General features: G+C 35.1%; 1 protein-coding gene across 1 annotated transcript in view; it reads left to right on the top strand.

Annotated features, from left to right (window-relative positions):
• The first annotated feature begins 440 nt into the window (after window positions 1-440).
• LOC149801972 (collagen alpha-6(VI) chain-like) overlaps window positions 441-24,708 on the top strand; it is a 136,441-nt gene continuing 112,173 nt past the window's right edge. The window contains exon 1 of the mRNA XM_089956367.1: window positions 441-639. Within this exon, the coding sequence (XP_089812493.1) occupies window positions 604-639 (36 nt within the window). The 5' untranslated portion in view covers window positions 441-603. The remainder of the gene's footprint in view (window positions 640-24,708) is intronic.

Below are 24,708 nucleotides of genomic sequence, written 5' to 3'. Positions count from 1 at the left end.
GCGAATGACTCCAAACGTTATGTCATTTTAATGAATAATAGACTGGTTTATTCTATAGATTTATATAAATAGAAGTTTATATTAACTGAAAACATAAGAATCTGTATAGACCACAAAGTATTCCCCTCCCTCCTTAAAATAAATTGATCAACTGTTTGTACAACAGAAGTATCAATATACGGCGAAAGCAGGTACAGATTTTATCGTTGGCACATTGCATTACGCCCAATCAGCTAGGCGTTCTCCGTGTCTCTGATTGGGAGGCTGATGATGCCGATGGGCAGAGCCCTAATACCATATCTCCCCATTATTTTTCCTGAATGAAAATCTTACTAATGCAGACCCCTTGGGCTGTAGCGCCTCAAGCTGGTATTTTTTACCAACTGTTAGTTTCCTTGAGTAAACAAATCCAGAAACATTGGTGGTGTGACTGAAGCCACCGGTGTGCGTAGGTTGTACGAGAGTTATAAATGTGTGAACATATTAGTGGGTTCCTATTGTATATTAGTATATATACTTGATAGCACGTAGAACGCTTTCAAACAAAGTACAACCTGTGAGTTAAGTTTATTCTTTGTGTGATTCCTCAAATGTACAGAAGTCATGGAGATTAAAATTCATGCAGTACTTCTTTCAGTGGTAAGTATTCGTCTTGGATACATTTAAGTATAAGTTTATCATTGATCCTTCGAACATAATTATATGCGTTAGAGGTCAAACAAACACATTCAGTTCCAACAACATTTACGTTTTGAGGTTAAAATTTGCTTCCTGGCAATGCAAAGCTTCCCAAAAGAAAACAATAATATAAAATTAACTGTCAGTGACAACGTTTGTTATGTACACGCTTTCGCATGAAAAGTGTAAATTAAAGTTGTGATACCCTGCTTCACGAAGAAAACCTTTTCGAGAACTGTTAAAGTTACTTGCAAATTTGACAAAATATATTTGTGTTTGCAGTAACAAGAATTGAATGAATCCTAAAAGCTAAAACGGTAGGGAGAGTTACTAGAGTGATTATAACATTAAAAGGATGAAGCTGTGATAATTTTAGACTATATGTTTCAAAAGCATAAAGGACATTGCTATACAAATGCTAGTGAGAAACATTAACGTAGACTAACTGAGAAAGAAAATTAAAGTTATGTCCTATTTATATAGGGATATCACTTTGTCTTAGCGTTAACAAAATAAACAGCAACAACAAATATCCCCATTCTATCTCTTAATGAATGTCTTACCGCTGAAAACATTAACAAACAGCAACAACAAATATTCCCATTCTATCGGGATATCCCTCTTAATGAATGTTTTACCGCTGAAAACATTAACAAACAGCAACAACAAATATCCCAATTATATAGGAATATCCCTCTCAACGAATGTCTTACCGCTGAAAACATTAACAAACAGCAACAACAAATATTCCCATTCTATCGGGATATCCCTCTTAATGAATGTTTTACCGCTGAAAACATTAACAAACAGCAACAGCAAATATCCCAATTCTCTGGAGATATCCCTTTTAATGAATGCCTTACCGCTAAAAACATAAACAAACAGCAACAACAAATGCAATACATCAGGGAATATTAAGTACTATGATACTCAGTTCCTGTAAACGTATGGGTAATTTTGAATTCGAATCAACATTACACTTTAAAATTAGTTCTGATTATGTGGGAAGAATAAGATTTTTAGATGTAATCTTCTATTATATGAATCATTCTGATCTGATTGTATGAACAGGCCCAGTATATATTTACGGTGAGGTTTTGATGTTGAAATATAAATTCAAACAATTTAATCCTAGCTTATTCTTGATAACTTGAGTATGCAACATTTTGTTTTCAATTTGCAATACAGAAATAGAAACGTTTTAACAGATATGAAGCACGAGGGTATCAAATTATTTTTCGTGGGTGAAATGACAAAATCTATTGGTTCAAAAACATTTTAAGTGTTCTATAAATGGATGATCTTATTGTTATGACATTTTACAAAGTTAGGGCAAACACACGTGAAGAAATTGCGAGTGATTTTTAAGAAGAGTGGCTCGTTGTGGGGAAAATTTGCTGATGTTCAGGTTCACGTATACACATATTTTCTTATAGCTACTTTGTAGTCAGAGCACCTGGATATGTTAATACGTATTACTTAAGGTTTCGACTATAGGCCCGATTCTGGACAAAGAAGCTGCCTGTCGGTTGTGTAACCGTTACGCAACGGCCTCCTCGCGACTTACTTGCACTTAGACAGCGATGACTCGGCCGGGAATTCACTACGACATGCAAGTGATAAATATCCCCATTGCAGTTTTCAAAGAGATCGGGTCGTAGCCAGTCGGAACAGAAAGATTCAAATCCAGGACAGAGTCTCAATATGCATTTTGTTCGGACTAAGTCCATTTTTCCGTTAGTGCATGTTTGAACGTTGGCGAGAGCAGATCATAGGGAAGGTGGGAGACACTAGATTGCGCGCCGAGTGCCGAAATTGTGCGCTCGTTAAAAAAGCGGGATAGGAATTTCAGGAAAATTCTAAGTTGGATTGTGAACGAAGGCTTCTTAAGGAAGCTTTCGGGATGGGGCGAGAGTTGACACCCGCGAATCGAAAGAAGGAAGACACGTTGAGACCACGTGGGAGGTCTATTGTGACGTAAGCAGTCAGTGGAGGCGTAGTACCGGAAAGAAGCGTGGAAGAGAGTTCCGGAAGTGCAAGGAGAGAAGGGAGTCGAGGATACCGGAAGTACCAGAGGACAAATGAGTAACAGAATCAACACCGAAGGGAAACACTTTGTCTTAAGACTGTAATTTCATATAAGGATAGTAATTGGCAACGTAATAGGTCAATGTATGTATTTGTTGAAAGCATTGTTTGAGAAATTGTACGTTGATATTTATTAAATTGTTATACATTTCACCTTGAGTCTTTCATTCACACAGACCGTCGGCTTTGCTGACTGGGGGCTCAGAACTACCTAAATTTTAAATTGTCCCTCCTTCTTCGGTGTTAAAAATAATGCCGTAGGTGGCACGTGACAAAGAGGAAGACGTGTATGTGGAAATAATATATAGCAGGTATAAAAAGATGTTACACAATGTCGTGATCTTGCTCAGATATACAACGGAAATTGCTTCATTAACTCTGTGTCCGCTTTAACAAAAGAATTTGAAATATATATTGTTTATTCTGTGGGGCTCTCATCTTAAATGAATAATACATTCACGTGAAAGGTGGATGCAATTACATGGTCCTGAAGGTAAAAACCACATTTATTTTAAGGACTGGATTGAAGATTAATTAACTGTATCTAAGGCACGTCTCTCGTACAGTCTTCCCGCACATCAATAATGAAAAGCATTCCAAAGGAAGAGTTTAAGGGCGAAAAGGCGTTGATCTGGACTCACATGTAACTTTTTGCTGCTGGCTGATATCAGCTATTTCATTTATAAATTGGAGCCATCCACAAAACTAAGTGCGTTTTAAAGAGAAGCTAAAAAAAAGCAAATATCAAAGTAAAGACAAAAAACAGCAACAACAAAAAAATTTAAACGCTAAAACCATTCAATGCAAGTCAAATGTAAAACCTTCTGAGAACTATTGCATCCCTGAAGTATTATAGAGGTTGTGTGTATGAAATAACCGAGATATACATATTACAAACATAAGACACCGACCATAATTGAACACATTTCTAGCAGCTTGATACAAAATGTTGCTGCGGAAACTGGAAGGATATAATTTGGGCCACAGTCTAAATTCCCTCACAAGGAGATATTTAAATAGTGTGTCATATTATATAAATAGACTTCTTTATTGTGCACTGATATTTCCTTGATATAATTCTGTCTTATGAAATCTTCATAGAGCCTCGGGCATTTTTTTATTTACGTTTTGTTTCTGTAACCTTCTTCAGAAAATATACAGCTTTACTTTGTAATGTATTTTATGTTATTTTGCATTTAACCGATTTAAGACGTTTATACAATGTTTTGAATGTGTGAAATCGTGCTATGGGCCAAATGAAATTATTTTTTTTCCCCAAATAACAGTAGATGAAGTAAATTGCCCTGTGGCAACATACGTATCCAGTAAAACCTTTAAAAGCAGGCAAATAATTTGTTCTTGCCCTTAAAAAAGCAATTCTATCCATTTTGATATATCTACTAAGCCTAAAGTTCGGTCATTGTATATTATGCGTATGAAATTAAATTAATCTATCTCTTTTGAAAATTCTCTGTTTTAATATTATAAAACTTTCACATTGAAGAGAAAAGTCAAATTTCTAATTTGAGAACTAAAACAAAAGATGTTTAAATAACGTTCAGCTTGTATAAAGTGGTTGTACATTTTGAAGAAATGTAGTAACATTCAAAGTTTTGACTCGTGCTCTGCAGTTTTTGTAACTCTACAGCAGATGAGATACGAGTCATAATCATTTGTCTTGAACGGTTTGTGGGTTCGATGATCGTTACCGGGTGATTTCAGAAATATCAATGAAAAGATTCTGAACATGTCGTGTCATTCACCAGAATCTATTTCGATTTCTTTGCAACATTGCCATCGTTAACGCGTCGTCATTTACCCGGAGAAACTGGTAAATAAATGTTTTTTTTGTGCATGGACAGATAAACCCAAATAATGTATATAACGCAAGATGAATCCGTTCATGTGGGAACACGCACCTAAAAAAGAACCAAGAGTTCTTCTAGCGGTTATTGATGCCCCTGACGTTGTAGATCTTGCCAATCTTTTTGTTGAAATAATACACGGAATAAATTATATCACCACCACGTGGTGATGAACACAACACCGCCAGATCAGGTATGCGCCTTCTAGAGTCTAGACAAATCCACTAAACCAATCGCCATGCTCACCTACCAGGAAGTAAATTGTATGGCCTCACAGTTTTTACTAGGGGTCAGTAGTGCTAACAGATATGATATCAGTAATCTAAGGTGTAATACTTTGCATAATAAGTGCTAACAAATTTGTTGTATTTCTTTTCTTGTATATTATGAATATGTCTATTTCTTATATTATTCGGATACATTGAGCTGAATTAAGGACTAATATCACTACCAGATTCAAATTCATATTGAGCTGAATCTATTCCCAGTATCTGTACCGAATTATGATTCCTACTGAGCTGAATCCAAGCCTAATATCTGTACCAGATTCCGATTCATTTTGAGTTGAATCTATCTTTTGTACCTTTATATGCAGTCAAACCCACATATCTCGACCTCGGTTATCTCGAGAACCCGGGTATGTCGAGTGTTTTGGTCTGCTTCCGAAAAATTCTCCTTTGTTATGCTTAATTTTTCCCCACTTTTTTCACCCCCTGTTAAGTCGATAACCCCTTTATGTCAGGCATAATGCAACTTTTAATGTTCATCGTTGTGAAATTTTACATGATCCGTCTATTCCGCTACTACCGATACCTCGTACCAGCAAGGTTGGAAAAAGTCAGTACAAGACAAAATTTCACCGGTACAAATGCTAATCAACAAATCTTATCAATGCATGGTTTATCAATGGCACAGAGTGGAGAAAATTATGTTATAAACAATACTTTGGGGTAAGGAAACTGAATAAATGCGTTTATGACCTTTACAGGAGCTGCGTTCGTTATGGACACCGTCACATGTCAATACCACGACAAAATAGTTTGTTCCACATCATCGCTAATTTTATCTCATCTGTAACTAGGTAAATTATCAGGTCAACATCATTAAATGTAGCTAAAACTACTTAATTAATTTTACACTATATATTTAAAACGAATTTGGTACTTTTAGCCAATTTAATGACACTTACTTGAAAATTGACAGAATTACAGATAGGATAAAATGCATAATGCTTTCTGGAACAAACTCCAGTGTAATCCCATTCCAATATCGTCACGGTTAGTCTCTAACTGAATCCATACACAATTAAAATGTTTGGTTCAGAGTTCACTTGAAAAATACCAAGTTAATGAGTTTCCATGCTTGGCGAGTATAAGCCTTCAACTTCAGCATGGTTATTCACGTGACTTACAATCATCTAATAATAGAGACCGTCAAAATTCCATACCAAGCTGGTAAACCCCCCCCCACCCCAAACACCTTGTTTTTAATTTGTTTTGTTCAAAAGTAAATAAAATCACAAATGGCATTTTCTTTTTTTTAAATCCATAGCGCCCAATTTCGTTTGTTTAAACGAAGTTATCTATCGCTATGTCATGATTACAGATTCTTCAACCCAAACAGAACGAAGCAGAAAGTGACTGATAGGAGTAACGTCAATGAAACAAAGAGGAGTGCGTTCATTTGTATTGTTTTATCATGAAGTTTAATGGAGTATCAAGGCCTTGCAATCCATCAAAGTGATACGTCGACTCTACTTCTATTATTGCCAACGGTCACTAATCAAAGTCGGGAAAGATATGGGACTATAATTGTACAAACAGAATAAGTTGGCTTCTTACAGAATTTGATGTCATGACTGTTAACTTTAAAAACTTTAAACACATTTACATTTTGTCGGTGCATGAATATCGACAGCCTCATCTTTTTTCCGGTACAGAGGCAAATTGTATTGGTATAAACTGGCATACTGGTGTAAAGGAACCTCTGATGATCAAGAAAAGTTATTGATTTTTCACGTACAATTTTGGTCACTTACATTTTGCTACTAGGTAAAGTCAACACTAACAAAAGAAAATACTTTAAAAAGAAAGTACAGCCCAACGTGTACATGTACTTATAAATTGGCCTAGATTTTGGTCAGCGTGAAGACACTAATCCCTTGCTGAGGCTACCAAAGAGATGACGCTATTCAAAGGTAAAGAAATAATAAAAAGAAAACACTTTAAACTACTGACATTGTTTCAGTAAAGTAAGTGTTGCAAAATTGTGCGACTTGTTACTTAATCTCATTTAAAGGACTTCCAATCCTTTTTCTGCAATCTGGCATGACTCAATTATTATTTGTATTAAACTTTAGAAATGCCATTTGGTTTTAGAAACAAAACTCCTCCTCATTTTTATGCTTCATATGCATAATCATTGTTTTACAGTAGATTGGTCAACTAAACCCTGATATCTTGGGACCCGGTTATGTCGAAGATTTTTTTGACACCCCCGACATAATCGAGATAACCGGGTTTGACTGTACTAGATCTGTTGAAATGTAAATTAGACTTCTCTACTAAATATTTTTGAGGATTTTGACATTATTGCACTTGCTTGCATTCTAGATGATAGCATTACTGTGATAATATTCAGTTAGACGGCTATCATAAACCAATAAGGTGAGATGAAACAACCAGTGGGGGAGCTGTAATGGTCTCTATTTCAGAAAATGTGATTTTCAAACTATGGCCAGATTTGATTATACGTAACCACGAAGAGTCACGGATAGCAATATGAGAAAAAGTTGTGAAATATCTCTTATATGTAATCTGCCTTCCTCCATCTATGTTACCAAACTCACTCATTGAATATCATCATTGAGCGGGGCTTCAATGTCGGTGATGATATGAAAATTATGGATGATGTAAACGATGACTTACTCAATGCTGAATTCTGTTTCAGAGAGGCGATGATGCTTGAAGGTATGTAAAATACGTTTTCTGATCCGATCAACGTAACAAATAGCTCTGCAACTCTCTTATATCCCATTGTTACATTTCCAGGGATAGATTTTCTTCATCCTAGAGTTATCTCTGTTGAGATAAATGTAAGTGATCACAAGACCTGATATTTAATTACTCGGCTGCATTATGAATCTGCCACCTGTTATCAGAGAGAAGTTCGGCTTTATACTAAAACGGACTTCATATAATTTAATAATCTGTAACATCTATAGCCCGAACAACTAAGTTAGGGACTATTGGTAATGTGGTAACAGCTATAGACCGGACAACTAAGCTTGGGACTATTGGTAATGTGGTAACTGCTATAAATCATACAACTAAGGTTGGACTATTGGTCATGTTTATAATGTCATTGCATCCTTTACTTCATCGTATAATAAATGTGTGCATCATATCGCACTGTAACCGTTCGGCTGATGGACACGTGTTGGTATGACAACATAATGCACAGAACATGCAGGAAGCATGAAGAAAAACCCAACTAATAATGGTAGTACCCGCCCCCCCCCCCAAAAAAAAAATCAACCTACATAATAAAGTCAATAACCAAAGAAAAAGGACAAAGGAGGAATGTTTTCGTAACTTGAAGAATATTCATTCTCTTTGTGTAAAATGAAACAGTATTGGAAACGTTGTCAAAGAAAGTTTTCAACCATAATACCTTCGTCAAGGACATTCATGCGAATGGTTAGTTACTACATGTAACATTTTGAGATGTCGTAAAAGCCGTGTTTTTAGTTTTGTTAAAGAGAAGGTTGCTGATAAAAATGGCAATATACCGGATATACACATTTGAAAACTAATAATAAGGTAACTAATATATTAATTATATAATAAGACCTTTTGTATGTAAGCAACATTGTGTGAAGTTTGTTGATGTTCTCGCAGCACATATTGTGGCACGAAACAAATTAAATTGACTAATGGGTTAGGTACCATCTTAGATCGCTAGACTGCAATGGTTTTGATAGCACTAGTTTTGTGCGTGATGGCTTTTAATTGGGACAACGGTCAGACAGATGAAAGAAGCAAAGTTAATTTGGATTTACATAGCGGAAAATGGACAAGTGGCGACTATATTGAGGCGAATTTCTGCCATTTGAACTAAGTGTTATAAAGCGTACGTTTCCAGGAATTGATTTATTTAATAAGGGAGAAACAGATACAATTACTCTATACTACATCAATCGGCATGTGCTAGTTTTCGGTGGTTAGATAAAAGTGATTAGCTACGTTAATTAAAGGGTGTGTGTTTAACAGACGAAATTCAATGTTTTAAGTATTTTCCATCTAATATTAGTCAGTCTAAGTTTCTGGAATGAGGCAATAAGTTTCAAGCTCCACGGTAGTATGACGTATTCTCCCGTTCTAAATTGTCCAAGGGACGTATGTCTCGAAGTTTGATGGACACAGAACCTTAGAGGTTCAAAACATTATATCTAAAAAAGTTCAATGTAAGTATTTGTTTGAATTTCTTGGTTTTAAATTCATACATCGAGGTCCGAAGGACACTTGCTTGCATTCATGTGTCTTGAATATAATATGAATCTTTTTTTTTTCTAAGGATTGCAAAAAGTATTTCCTTCTTAAGAATATTAAGAGAGTAGTTCGTTTGGAAAAGGGATTAGACAACTAAACTACGGTTGAGGACAAGAAAGGAGGCTGGAGAGAGAGAGAGAGAGAGAGGGGGGTGGGGGTGGATGGTGGTGGAGATGTGAGATGAATGTGTCTACTCTAACCTGTCGCCAACGTTGAATTTGGAAGAACCGGCATGCAACCAAGTTATACGGGCATTCCGGACATTTGAGTTTTGATCGTTCACTCGATTTCACCATGAAATATTTCTTGTCGGTAAAAACAAAACAGCTAATTGCATTTTTTTAGTAAGTGGAACCATTCAGATATCATTGTCAATTTCATTTGTTTATATAATTGAATGAATTATTATATTTTTCATACGGTACTTCTTATTGTTCTATTCTTTATATCTGCAATAATCTCTGTTTATTCCATTCAATAATGTCACATTTTATTTTATTATTTACTCGATCCGAGCAATAACACCGTGGTCTGTCATCATCTAGATAATCAAACCACCACGTAACAAACACATTACCCACCCACAAAGCATGTGGTGTGGATAAAATATGTCACCATATGCTCTAATAAATCATTGCATCCATAGTTAAACCACGCTGTATTTTATTCAACATGCCTAGAAAGCTTCGAGTTAAGACAGTGTTCCCATCCTTATGGAAAACAGTGAAAGCAATGCAAGTGTATAAGATCGGATGCGCCAAGGATCTTTCAAATCGTATACCTATTTCATTATATACCGAGCTGCGTGGTTATTTATGGAAATAATTTTTAAGCATCTATACAACCCTATGCAATCAGATAATCTTATGTTCAAGTATCAATCAGTATTCTTCCTAATTATAGAGCATTTCAGCTGTAGATATGTTAAATAATGTATTTACTGCGTTTGATTACAATGATGACTCGTGTGTGTGTGTGTGTGTGTGTGTGTGTGTTCTTCTACGATGCGTTTAAAACATTTGATCGGGTCTGTAATAAAGCTCTAATGCATAAATTAAAGCGCAACGGCATTGATATCTCTCTTATTGATTGTTTCCATGACTACCTATTGAATAGATTCTAAACAGTGTTTGTAAATACTGCCGATTCAGCTAGCTAGTATGTTTCCACTGACCCTCCACATGGATCTCTTTTAGTTCCGTTATCATTTATATTGTATACTTAACGAAATATGTGACAGCCTCTTAAATGTTACATTCATAAACTATGTCACTTTAATAACCTTGAATATGGTGTCTATCCGTCAGATATTCTTGACCTTTTGCCACCGCTGGTTGGTGAGACAGATAGGTATAATCTTTAATCGAATTAATGCCAGACTCGAAATAAGCAGAAACTCATTCATACAGTCTTGCAACTCACTAACAGATTCAATAAAAAGATGAACGTAACTATTGTGTCTTCAGATATATTTCTTTGGTAACAGGAATGTACCTATTAAGCATGCTAGAATTAAAAAATAACTGAAGTGATTTACATAATGAGCGATATTCTAATCATTGGAGACATACTCTGGTGTGTGCGTGTGGTGATGAAATAGAAAATAGATATTATTGCATATTTACCACTAAACACTATATTGAACTAGCGTAGGAAATTTGTTCACAATCGGAAACATATGAATATACTCGCGACCACTACTAATTTGTAATACGAATAATCTGATTTCACATTGAACGTTAACGCCCATTATTTGATTTGTTCCAAACATATATTAAAGACACGAAACACTTTACATAATTAGGGCGTAGTTTTTTTGGGGGAGGGTATTTACTCTTGTCCAATTTCTGGCACTATCATTAATTTATTCATCCCTCTCTCTCTCTCTCTCTCTCTCTCTCTCTCTCTCTCTCTCTCCTACATATTTTTGCTGAATGATGTATGTTTTCATATAATTGCATGAAACCATATTAAGTTAGAACCGCCTACCCATTTAAATTTGTTATCGATTGTAGGGGCATGATTATTCTACATTGCGAAAACCCCATTTGTTGACAGTTATGACAAAATAAAATATGTTTAAACTGAGTGATAACAATATCGGCACATCGACAATGGTTGTCAATGTATACTGAGTGATAACAACATCGACTCATCGACAATGGTTGTCGATGTAAACTGAGTGATAACAACATCGACTCATCGACAATGGTTGTCAATGTAAACTGAGTGATAACAACATCGACTCGTGTTTTTGCAACATAAAGTTATTATTTGGCTCTGTGTGGTTGGAACATTACATAATGATATTCTTAATGGTTGTCAATGCTGTTGCTAAAACCACACGTTTTGCTACTGCCGGCTCAAAATATACTGAGAAGAAAATGCAATGGTAAATTGCAAAGGTTAAACACGTGGTAGTCGTCAAAACAGACGCATGACTTTTGAGACCAGCCTGCTCATTTTGATTAAGCTTGCGTTGGAAGGGGGTAAGAACGGATATACTTATTTTTAAAATCTACTCCATGCAAAAATCTCCTTTCAACAGTAGGCTCAGAATTTTACACCATGTCTGTGATGAATAGTTGGTCAAAGTATATTAGATAAAAACAATGGTAATCTCCATTAAATAAAGAAATGATATTATATTTCAATTGATATAAATTATATCGATTTCGATGGCTGTCCAATAATCTCCCTTACTTTCCCATACACCGATACGCCCTTGTAATATCCCAACTTGTTAACATTTACTTCAGTAAACACTTGCTAAGAAATATTCATTAACTCTCCAACTATTTCGCATTCTGAGAAAAGGTCTTGTAATATCCCGGCTTTTTTATCTTTACACTGACACCGTTTGTCCTTGCTGATTACTACCTATTGCCACACATGATTGCTTTATCTTTAGTTTACATTATCCGTAGTTCCTTTTTTAAATAATACTAAACCATTTACAAAGTACAATACACCTACTTGAAGACGATGATGTACTAAGAATGAACATGTTACTGATTTCCTGTTGAATCAGCAATTGTTTCGTCATGTGAACCTTTACGTGTATATATCCACTTTTTCATATATAAAGCTGTACAAGTCAATTCTATACGAAATTAGTGGATGCATAAACATTTAAAAGATAGATGTAAATAAATGCATTAAGCATACAGTAGCGTGAGTCTAGCGTTAAACCCTTACAATTTATTATTTCTTTTTCTTCTCTTGCTGCTTGCATGTATGCAAAAGTAGTCAGCAAATAACCTCATTTTATATACCAATATGGACACCGCCTTGACCTCCATTAGCTACTTCCTTACTGCGCAAATCCATATATATTAAATGGATCTGATTCAATCAGATAGCAGTAAATACTGATACATACGTCTGACAGTTTTTATAGACGGATGGTTTTTTATGCTGAAAATATGCCGCATGACAATCTAACTAACCATGGGAGCCGTAGTGTGAAGAATATCACCTGACCTTGATATATGCATAGCAAAACGGAAAAAGTCGAAATCGTTTGATAGTTAAAAGTAGGAACAAACTCAGCTTCTATCTTTTTACAGACTCACACACACACACATGTATATAGATTTATGTACACAGACACTTGTATACACACACATGTATACACACACATAGACACAAACGCGTATACACCCATACAGACACATGCATACACATACATGGAAACAGACATGTATACAGACACTTGTATACACACTCATGTATACACACATGTATACAGACACACGTTTGTTGTTGTTGTGGTTGTTGTTGTAGGGTTTAACGCCATTTTTCAGAACAAGGTAGGTTATACATTTCGGACAGTATTAATGGTGGAGGAAGAACTCAGGAAAACCCCAGAAAGAACCACCGACCCACGAGAAACTACCGTCAAGCTTTCTCACATAACCACATTGGCCGAACGCGAGACTCAAACCCGTGAAGGCAGAGGTGAGATGGTAGTGATCCGTAACGGTGAGCGCTTTAGACCACTCGGCCACTCGGGGCCCCCAGACACATGTATACAGACACTTGTATACACACATATATACACTAACATATATACAGACACATGTACACACACATGTATTCAGACAAATGTTTGAAAAATCAAACTCAGCTTCTATCTTAGTACAGCCTCACACGCATGTATACAGACACATGTATACACACACATTTATATGTACATGTATACAGACACTTGTATGTAAAAAAACAAACTCAGCTTCTATCTTTATACAGCCTCACACACACATATATACCAACACTTATATGTAAAAAAAACAAACTCAGCTTCTATCTTTGTACAGACTCACACAAAACTGTATACAGACACCTGTATGTAAAAAAACAAATTCAGTTTCTATCTTTCTACAGACTCACACACACACATGTATACAGTCACTTGTATACAAACATGTATACACACATGTATGGAGACACTTGTATGTAAAAACACAAACTCAGCTTCTATCTTTCTACAGACACACACATGTATACAGACATTTGTATCTGAAAAAACAAACTCAGCTTTTATCTTTCTACAGACACACACACATGTATACATACATTTGTATCTGAAAAAACAAACTCAGCTTTTATCTTTCTACAGACACACACATGTATAGAGACACTTGTACGTAAAAAAATATTTTGGAAACGGTGACATCCTGAAACTATTGGTAGTAAATAAGTAAAGCAATAACCGATGCGAATTATGTCAATCGATCTCACTGGTCAAAATATTTCGTATTTACCCTTTCACCTCTGAGAACTAATACAGAGATTTCATTTCTGAAGATCAAATCATTTATTTTTCTAACCTTTGGAATGTCATCCTTTTTATATAATATGAATTATGTCCAACCATTTCTGTGTCCTTGGTTAAACCGCCTACATGTCTAGAAACAATTACTGACCTTAAACCCTCATCCTAACTTTTCATATCATTGAGAATAATCGTATCATAATCAATACCATGTCCTTGTTTCTTTCTTTTTTAACAATGATGTCTTGAGAGTTTTGTTTTCTTCTTGTAATCACCTGAGTGGCATTATGTACGAGCTATTCGGACAGATTTTGTAATTGTCTGCATATAAACAGTGTTTTATGGTGCGGGGGTATTTCCTAAAAAATTATGCGTTATTCATGCCTCTAGTTTCTATTTTCGACTATCATTATCTTTACATAATCTGCATCTTGTCTCGGTGAATAAGATTCCCTCTGGCTGCTTAACTGCATTATATTGTACGATATCAGTGTTTAGGAATCTAACTACTGACGCACTTTCGCATTTTGGTGATACAGAACTGTTATTAACGTAAATCGCCTAATAAAAGTACACTTTTTGAAGCATTGCGCTGTACGCTATTATATTCTATCATACGTTTTTTGCAAATAATCTGATATTAGTGTAGATCGCCTAATACAGTGCACTTTAGAAACTTCTAAAGCATTGCACTGTACGCTATTCTATTCTATCAAATGCTTGGCACAGGAAATCAGCCTGTATGACGATTAAAACTCTTCTCTTTCACTTTATTTGAGTGTCTTTCATGTAGTAGTTCGTTCTTAGGTCAAAAATTAAACTAGTTTTCCTCCTAAATATTTCAAAATAAACTATTTAAAAATTAGCTTGTTAATTTAGCCACCCCATCGTTAATTACTTGAATAATTTTCTGAACATTTTAGTGAGTAAGGAACATGTAATATATATATATATATATATATATATATATATATATATATATATATATATATATATATATATATATATATATATATATATATATATATATATATATATATATATATATATGGAATATGAAGCCATATGGCTCAAGTGCACGAGGTAATGATCAAAATGGGTACATTGACATTAAAGAAAGTCTGTGTTTACTCTACCACAGGCACCGATCATATATTTTAGAACAATTGCTGACTCAGCGCACAGAATGCATCTTTTAACATCTGTTTAATTAGGAACTTGAAATGTTGAAAGAAGAGGCTATTTGCATTACAAATGGTCAACATATTTTAAGTGTATTTAAAGAGTTACAAGAAACTATTATTTCGTGCCATTTTGATATGAGCTTGGAATAGTATATCTTTAATTGTATTCATAAATGTGTAAGTGAAGGAAATAGGGAAAGGAGTGAAAGAACACTAAATTAAGATCCCCATAAAATTATTTCGATTATTCTAACGTTAACGTCAAAAGTTCTCATTGTATTGTCCTTTCTCCAAGATCTCTAAAAGCACGACAGGGAGACGTCATTGACTGAGTGGACCAAAAATGTGGATCTGAATTGAGATCAGGCGTCTAATCATTGTGGCGGTCCTTCTGTTATAACATTTGTATTTTTTTTTTAAAAAACGTGGTCCGTCTGCCCTCGCACATATTGCAAAATGGGCGTTTGCCGGACTAGATTATAAAACTGCTGAGCTATTCGGACCACCTCAAGCTATTCTGCAAGACAAAACTATGACTTTTATGTAAATTGTTGCTGTAATTTACATAAAAATAAAACATTTTGTTCGCTGGTAACGTCCACACACTCCACCCCCGCAATCGGTTTGGACCATGTCGGCTATTTATATGATTGGATTAACAGAAATTGCGAGTGAAAATATTGTTCCATACATTCGCATCTTCTCAGCGAATAATTATTTTGTAAACACTGATCTGCATGACTGACCTCTAAGTACAAATACTTGTAGATTTTCATCGAATAAAAAATACTATCATTTCGTAATGTGATTTGGAGAGTGAAACACCAGTTCAGTAATCGTAATTGATATTGCGATTTTCGTATGTTAAGGTAAGAACCGAAACTCATAACATTTGTATGGTTTTGTGGGTTGTTTCTTGAAAAAAAGTTTCGATAATAAATTGGGACCATATTCAAATTAAAGGTAAATAGATAATCCCTGTGCCTTGGTGACCGAATGACTTTTGCAAAACATTCACAACTTTGAGTCTAATTGAAGTAAAAAGTCCCGTTAATTAACTAAGCATATGTTAGTTGACAAAATAAATATGTTTATACCTATCTTGTAGCTTAACATTCAAAACAATCAAAATGTCAAGAACAATGCAACAAAAGCAATCAAAATACCGCCATAGTCAATAAACTAAAGTCAGTATTTTGATGAAACCGTTGTGATTGGTTGGATTGAAACCGTTGTGATTGGTTGGACAAAATCTAATGAAATACAAGAAAAGGCGTTAGATCCGTGATTTATTTATTTGTTATGAAAGTTTGGTTGCCTGTCAAAAGACGCATCACCATTACAAAATAAAGTTAAATGCCACACCATACAAAAATAACCTCTTCCATTCGCTGTGTAACTCAATCTGATTATGCAGAATGAATGAATGAATGAATGAATGAATGAATGAATGAATGAATGAATGAATGAATGAATGGATTAGATTTGCATGGATTGAAACACTTAAGGGGCAGCCACCGTGTCTCCGTATCCAAGGATCGGTGATCAGAAGGGTTCCATTCCCACTATCGGATCATCTCGGATCGGCTACCTTTGTGAAACCTGAAAACCTAAACAAAACAGAAGCACTCAGATTGTTAAGGGTAATTCATCTGAATACTGGGTTTACGAATTTTACTGCATAAAGTATTCTTTACTATTCACAACAGGGGCCCCGAGTGTCCGAGTGGTCTAAAGCGCTCTCCGTCACGGATCACTGCCATCTCACCTCTGTCTGCGTAGGTTCGAGTCTCAGGCTCGGCCAGTGTGGATATGTGAGAAAGCTTGCTGGTAGCTTCTCGTGGGTCGGTGGTTCTTTCTGGGATTTTCCCGGGTTCTTCCTCCATCATTAATACTGGCCGCCATGTATAGCCTATCTTGTGCTGAAAAATGGCGTTAAACCCTATAACAACAACAACAACTATTCACAACAAACATCCTTACATGACAGATTCCGATATTTGTTCTTTTCACATCACATTTTGTGTTCCATTTACTTTGTCTCAGTGCTGCAATGCCAAATTATAGTATTCAAGTGAAATTATTTACTTCACATTATCTCCGTTTCATTGTCTGCTTCTAGCTACGTAGTTTTCTTATTTCAATCTCACCAATCAACACCTTACCTCACTGACGTTTGTATCAGCTGGGGCTTATTTTTGCATTAGCTAAAAAACTCACTTTATCGACACAACTGTTTGAAGTGTTTGAAAAAGGTAAATCTGCCTAAACAAAAATAGCTTAGAGAAATATTTTTGGCTTGGGTAATTTTAGTACGCTACATAGTTTTCACGAAACATTGCCCTTTACAATGACGCAACACACTGAAATAGGAGCTGTTTGGAACTGCATGTTTTCGTGTCTGAGCGGCTCTAATGTCTTGAAACACTTCGATCATTTATGTAATAAGATGCCACATACAGCCACTATCAAATGGTCGAACGATAACGCATTTTCTTAATGTTGGAAGGCTATATAGTGTTATTGCAAGGGAACAGAAACAATGTGAGATATTGTTTTCTCCTCCAGTGTAATGCATGATGTATTGTACTCAGTACTTCATATTGTAAGAATAGCAAAATCACTTGAATTTTACGTATGATTTCCGATGTTCACTAGATGTTTCATGGAAACGAGACATGTGCGACAGGCAGGCTGTTCTATTAAGTGTTATATCATCTTGATTTATTTAACCTAAACGAAGCGTTACGTGCTGATAGAGTTCTAAGGAACTAAAGAAATACAATCCTTATTTAATATATATATATATATATATATATATATATATATATATATATATATATATATATATATATATATATATATATATAGAGAGAGAGAGAGAGAGAGAGAGAGAGAGAGAGAGAGAGAGAGTAAATAGTTATAGATGTTACTAGTATCTACATAACATTATGGCAAATGCTATTAGGAAAAAACCTACACAAACTTACACTAGAGCAACTAATTATTGTTTTAGTTTCTTAAACTATCTTAAAAATGACAAAGTGGAAAACCATTTTTTTTAAATACAAGTTTTGATTCACTCAGAAGAAAAGGGAAGGTACCAGGGTTGTTGAGCAGTCAGCTCACTATTCATGCAATGGTTAAATATATACAATATATACTATATGTTCACATTTTATATGTTGACAATCAGAGAGAGAGAGAGAGAGAGAGAGAGAGAGAGAGAGAATGGTTACTTCTGTATCATGGCGTATGAGGAAACTTAATAGGATCAGAATGGAATGCACCTTAATGGAACTTACATAAGTGAATTATGTGAAAGACATTGCTATCTATTTGTCACCCACCTGTTATGCATTATTGACATGTACTTTGGGTTTCATACGGGTTGTTGATATAATGTTAGAGAAAGTGGAAGAGTCTCATTTTGCAGATAAGCCATGTACCTGCAACAAAATTTGTTCCATAATTCTATCTGTTTGACCGTCTTTAGCTTGACCTAAAACAATCCTTTTGGCAGTGAAATTAAGACCTTGAAAACGTGGGCTACAAATCTTTTTCCAAGACAGTAAACTATTTCAGAAAGAAACAGTCTTATTACATCCCAAAACTAAATATTTGAATGGTCCTGGCGAATTTCTACACAATGAGCACAAATCCAAAAAATGCAAATTTTCAATAAAAAGCTATTAGCAGCAAAAGTTGTATGAACTGATCAGGACTGGAAGCATCGACGTTTTGGAACCTAACAACATTAACAGAAAATGTTCTTCTCCAACTACAGGACCCTGGAATATTTGAATCAATGAAACTTTTGGGGACCGAAATTATGGCATTTCGTAATTAAATGAGATTATTTAGCAAACATTTTGTCACACTTTCTAAAATGTCAAATATTCAATGGACAGCTGGGTCTGTTACAAATATTTTTATTTGGAATTAGATTTAAGATATACTTTACCAATTATTATATATATATATATATATATATATATATATATATATATATATATATATATATATATATATATATATATATATATATATATATATATATATATATTCTATAACGTTTGTTTTGACAAAGTATATTTATAGTCGTTGCCATGTGATGAGAATTTAACATTGCTATCTAAACTGTCAGTAATATGCGTAATTCCTTTATCGATCCATCTTCTCACAAAAGTGTATTAACTTCATATCTTTATGTTGTTATCAAACAATGAGATTCAAGATGTCAAGAAGATCATACATAATATCAAAATGTAGATCTCTGAAAATCTTTTAAATCTGGTTGTATGGATCATATCATCCTTTTTAATTTGCTTTTTAAAGGCTTTTTTGTAAATGTACCGTTTTTAACCATGCATTTGATACTCTTTGCCAATACGACTTCTGTTGATTCTCTCTGTTGATCCATTCCCTGACTGTTTCGAAAACAACGAATCAGGTTGATTGCTATCAGTTACAATTGTGTAATTATGTTGATAAGTGATAAATTTGTTATGCTGCCATACTTGGCAGCTCAACTCATTTTCGATACGAAGTAATTATTCTTTTAGACCAATATGTCAATATTCTTCTCACTTCCGTTCCTTTAAGAATAAAGTTCGCTTCAAACATGATACATATTCATGTTCCTCAGTTAAGATTAAATTCCTCACATAGCATATGACGGCTATTATTTTTTTGTTGTTGTCATGCTTCCGATCCAAACTATATTTTTAGGCTAGTTCGAAGTGTTTTGCAATTATCTCTACAGTTAATAAATAACATCCTTCGCGAACGCGATACCATTTGGCTCTCCAACACAATCGCCAAAATGGTTGTCTTCAACATTTTGTTATCCATCCTCCGGTGGTTATGCCAATATACTGTAGTGCGGAACTTTTGTCAGCCATTCTCTTAACGTTTAGCGAAATTAAATTGAAGCAATGTAATCACACCTGGAAAGCATATTGTATTAAAACAGCAAGTTATTTAGAACAGAATTATCTCCTGCACTGTTTAAATGGTAAACAACAGATGCTGCAAAACTATTTTAATTTTTTTACACATTTAAACAGTTACATATCTAATAAGCACCAATGATTACTTTAACATTAGTTAATTCCATTTTGTTGTTTACCGTTCTCAAAATAAAAATTTGAAGAACATTCTGCACTCAGATCTAAAGCGGTTTACGTCTTTTGGCAAATAAATACATTCATTCAATGTGTGGACCGGAGGGTCTAAATCAAACGTTTCTCACAAAAGCAAGTGTTGTTTCATTAATTTGTTTTCATGTTTATTGATTCATGGGGAAGTGCAAATGAGAAATAACTTCGAGGCCATCAGAGCCAGGTCGGCATTAGTCGTGCAAACTCAATTGATCAGATGGCTCAGTGACTGGACAAAACGCCAATTTGAAAGCTATACTCAGTATTTCTAACCCTTTTCAGCACATAAGATTAAGTGTTGCAAAAGCGATGTTATGGTGAATAAACTGCTGTTGTTGCGGACGGACAGATGGTGGTAATCATGGCAATACTCGATGCAGGGGCACAGACATCCATAGTTTTAGATTAGATATTATTGGTTCGGACAATTGCTCTTAAAATTTTGGCGTCAAACACATGCATTACCGCGTATGACTAACGCAATGAACCATTTCTTTTGAAGTAATTTGGTGTTTGTGTGTGTGTGATTTGGATTTTGAACGTAGCTTTAACAATGTTTCAGTCCTATCGCTACGATGTCTGCAGTGTGACAGTTTATAGCGATTCTAGCGCTGGGGCATCATGCCGCAGACATGCAGCATGATGTCCCACCCAGTCACATTATTCTGACACCGGGCCGACCAGTCCTATCACTAACCTCTTAATGCTGAGCGCCAAGCGAGGCAGCTGTTAATACCATTTTTGTAAGTCTTTGGTATGACTCGGCCGGGGATCGAACCCACGACCTTCCGCATCCGAGGCGGACGCTCTAACCACTAGGCCACCGGAGCGGTCTAATTTGGTGTTAAGATGCAACGTGTTACTACATACTGCATAGACGCGTTGACCTGCACATACGTAACAATCAAGGGAATATTTAACTCATAGCAGACAGAGAAATGAACAAAGAGTTACTATTTAGTTTGGTTACTTAAAAGAATTCCTGGGAAGAAAGGTCATTTACGAATAACAATACATTCTTAACCATTTTTTACAACACCACATGATAACGAGTCAGTTGGCATTTTGACGCTGCTGAAGTGTGATTACATAATGTTTCGTAATGTTCGTATTTACTCGATTACAAGAAAGAGAGGATTCAGTAAAACACTGTACTTTTATTACAATCAGAATAAAAGACAAAAGGAATAGGTTGTTATGTAAAGTAGATTTCTATTAGATTATTTACTTAAGACTCAAGATTAATAAATTAGTCTAACTCTTGCAAGACATAAGGACTAAATGATAGTCAAACACTTGCAAGGCATAAGGACTATATACACTAGCCAAACACTTGCAGGTCATACCTGTACTTCATTCACAGATAAGTTATATAGCAAACAATAATTGGTTCTTATATGTGGCACTTAACGTTAGTGGAGTTATATACTTAATTGATTTATATATACCACTAAACAGTTAGTAATTTCAGATGTTGTTCATTGTGATTCGTCAGATAGTGGGCTCAATGGCTCCCAGACTGATGCCACTGTGGGTTAACGACATTAATTTATGGGGGCTATTGTACAAAAGTGTTACAAGCATAACGATAGTAGCGATACATTTGCATGCCCTAATAGCCATGTTTGGGGACTACACTACAAACAACTCTAGTACTGTTACCAAAAGACATGTAACTTCCGCAAAACTCAGCTTATATCATGTGTTTAGACTGAAAAGGACATTTGAGGAAATATGAAACCTAATATTCGAATACTGTACATAATCAATTGCATTTATTTTGTCGTGTTTCTATTCACTTTGCAACTCAGACTTAGCATTTGCAAAGAGTTAATTGTGATTGACTTCCCATCACGTGATAGGTTATCCATCAAGTTGAATGATACCCGTGCGTTATTGTTGTTAATCACTATATCACGACACAAGATACTAGACAATTTTGAAACGTCTTTGGTTGAACAAAATACACAAACACGCACTCTGTACGAAATACACGACATGACAAAAATATCACATAATTCAGCAGAAACGTACACAGATAATATATATTGACAATGCCAACGGAAACAACATATTCAATGGATAATATAAATTTGTTTTTATTATATATCACAGAAAGGAGTACGCATAGAATTTAGCTAGGAAATATTTTTTAAAAATTGTTAAAAGCACGCATCGAGCCGTCAACAACGGGATAGTAAAATACAAGACAGCTATATAATGCATGATAATAAAGCCGTACATTGAATAAGAAATATGACATCAGGCGAATGAGAGAGTTAAAAGTTAAAATAATAGCCTTAAAGAAAAAATCGAAGGTCGGTAATTAAAGTAGGGGTGCAGGGTTTAAGCCTCAGTAGTTCAGTGAAGCTGGTAACCGTAAAGCTGAATAGCCGCTGATCGCCAAACAAAATGTCATTAAGCACAGTTGCATAGAGGCCTAGAGCAGCTAAATTCATTGAAAGCAGTGAATGTTCTCATTTCAAGAGGATGGCTGTTCCAGGCTCTGGAAAAATCAGATTTTGCCATACCTTATGGTCTTTCACCCTGACACTGTTTCCCGATGTTGGTGTTGAAGATTACAGTTGCCGTTTTCGAATGTGACCAGATTACAATTAACTATGACCTAGTTTGTTAAGTATCTTGTATACTTCGGTAGCCATATGTAGTAATCTTCTTGTGCGTAGAGCAAGAAGGTTTGGTTTTCTTAACAGAGAGGAAAACGAGCTATTAAAATCATCCCAAACCAATTTCAGTGCCTTATACTGAACTTGTCAGAGTTTTTCTTGACAAATAAATGTCACATAAAGAAGCAGTAGTTGAATTTCGACCCAATAAGCATTTGTTGTTCAATAGCTTAGATTAATCGACACATAGCGAAACATTGCAAGATGTTTAACCGTCTGAATTCTTTTTACGAATCTCAGATGTGTTGTGAGTAAAATCAAGTTCGGAATCAATATACTCCAATGCAATTAACACAGGCTTCACAGATTATTTCCTGGTATTCTGTGGAGATATTAAATACAATCTGCGCGCCATGCCAAGAAAAGTGGCTTGGGATTTCGGAGAGTTTTCTTGCATACAAGTCACTCAGTATCTTGCTCCCATTTAGTATAACAGAAATTAAACTATATGAATCTTTATAAATATAAAATATGGTTTTTCTGGGCGCGAGCCAGCCCTTCATCCGTTTCAGTAAAGTGGTTTGACACTATTACGTTTGTCTAAAAGCAGATAGAAAACAATGAAAAAAGTATTAAAATGCAACTGAATCTGATTACCTAGAACTCTTTCAAAAATGATGGCAGTAAAAGGTAAAATTCTCACAGGTCTCTATTTGCCCTTATCCATAGGATTATGTGTTTTGTAAATAGGGTTCTTTTCAAAAGATTTGGAATGTACCTATGTCTACGCAAGTATTAAAAATGCATGCTGATTTCTGGGCATAAAGCTGGCGTGCTTGTTTTTACAATTATAGCAGGTATATTGTGAAAATCTTTATATTTCTTTGCATCAATGCCTTTCATAATTTTCAAAACCTTCTTCTGTCACTACATTTTACAATTAGAGAGTTGAATATCTTTCCGGTGGTTGGTTTTAATGAATATCGTTTATGCTAGGGTGGACAGTAATGATATAAATGGGTTCATTGAACTCAGTGGTGTTTGCACTGTTAGCTTCACACAGTAGCTTTTACAGCTTTTATTTAGTACTTAAGGAAAATTTCAAAGACATTAGTTAGGTCGGTTATGAGGGTATTACGCTCTATCCGAATGATGTTACTGTATGTGACCACGGGTTCGAATCCTGGCCAAGTCATATTAAAGACTAATAAAAATGGTACTAGCAGCTGCCTTGCTAGACGCTCAGCATTAAGCGGTTGGTGTTAAGAATGGTCGGTCTAGTGTCAGGATAATGTGTCTTGGTGGGTCATCATACTTTATGTCTGCGGCATGATGGACATCACTATACACTGCCACACTGTAGACATCATTGCGTGATGACTGAAAATGATCAAATAACACACAAATATTACTGTATGAAATTTTATTCTTGCTTGATAAAAAGTTACATCAAAGTCGAACAGATTTAGTTTGGTGCAAGTTTTCTCCTTTAATTTGTTAAGTTTTCTACAATTGCTTAGTTTAATATTTTTATATACAACCCCTCTATGTTCACTGTTCATGTATTTCCTCTCTCTCTCTCTCTCTCTCTCTCTCTATCTATCTATATATATATAAAAAGTCAAGTTGTAAAAGAGTAACAGCCAGCGCCAGGTCACCGCCGTCCTCCGCCATCTTGTTAAACGATGTAAAATAAATGGTTTTATCTCTAAATTTTAATCTGTTAACGTTAATTTATTGGATTTTATCGCATTTGTTGAAACAGATGTGTGGTAGA

The sequence above is a fragment of the Sinohyriopsis cumingii genome, chromosome 4 (assembly GCF_028554795.1).
Source record: "Sinohyriopsis cumingii isolate HCF-2022 chromosome 4, ASM2855479v2, whole genome shotgun sequence".
NCBI lineage: Eukaryota > Metazoa > Mollusca > Bivalvia > Unionida > Unionidae > Sinohyriopsis > Sinohyriopsis cumingii.
Note: the sequence above shows the minus strand (reverse complement) of the source record. Positions and strands in the feature narration are given on the sequence as shown.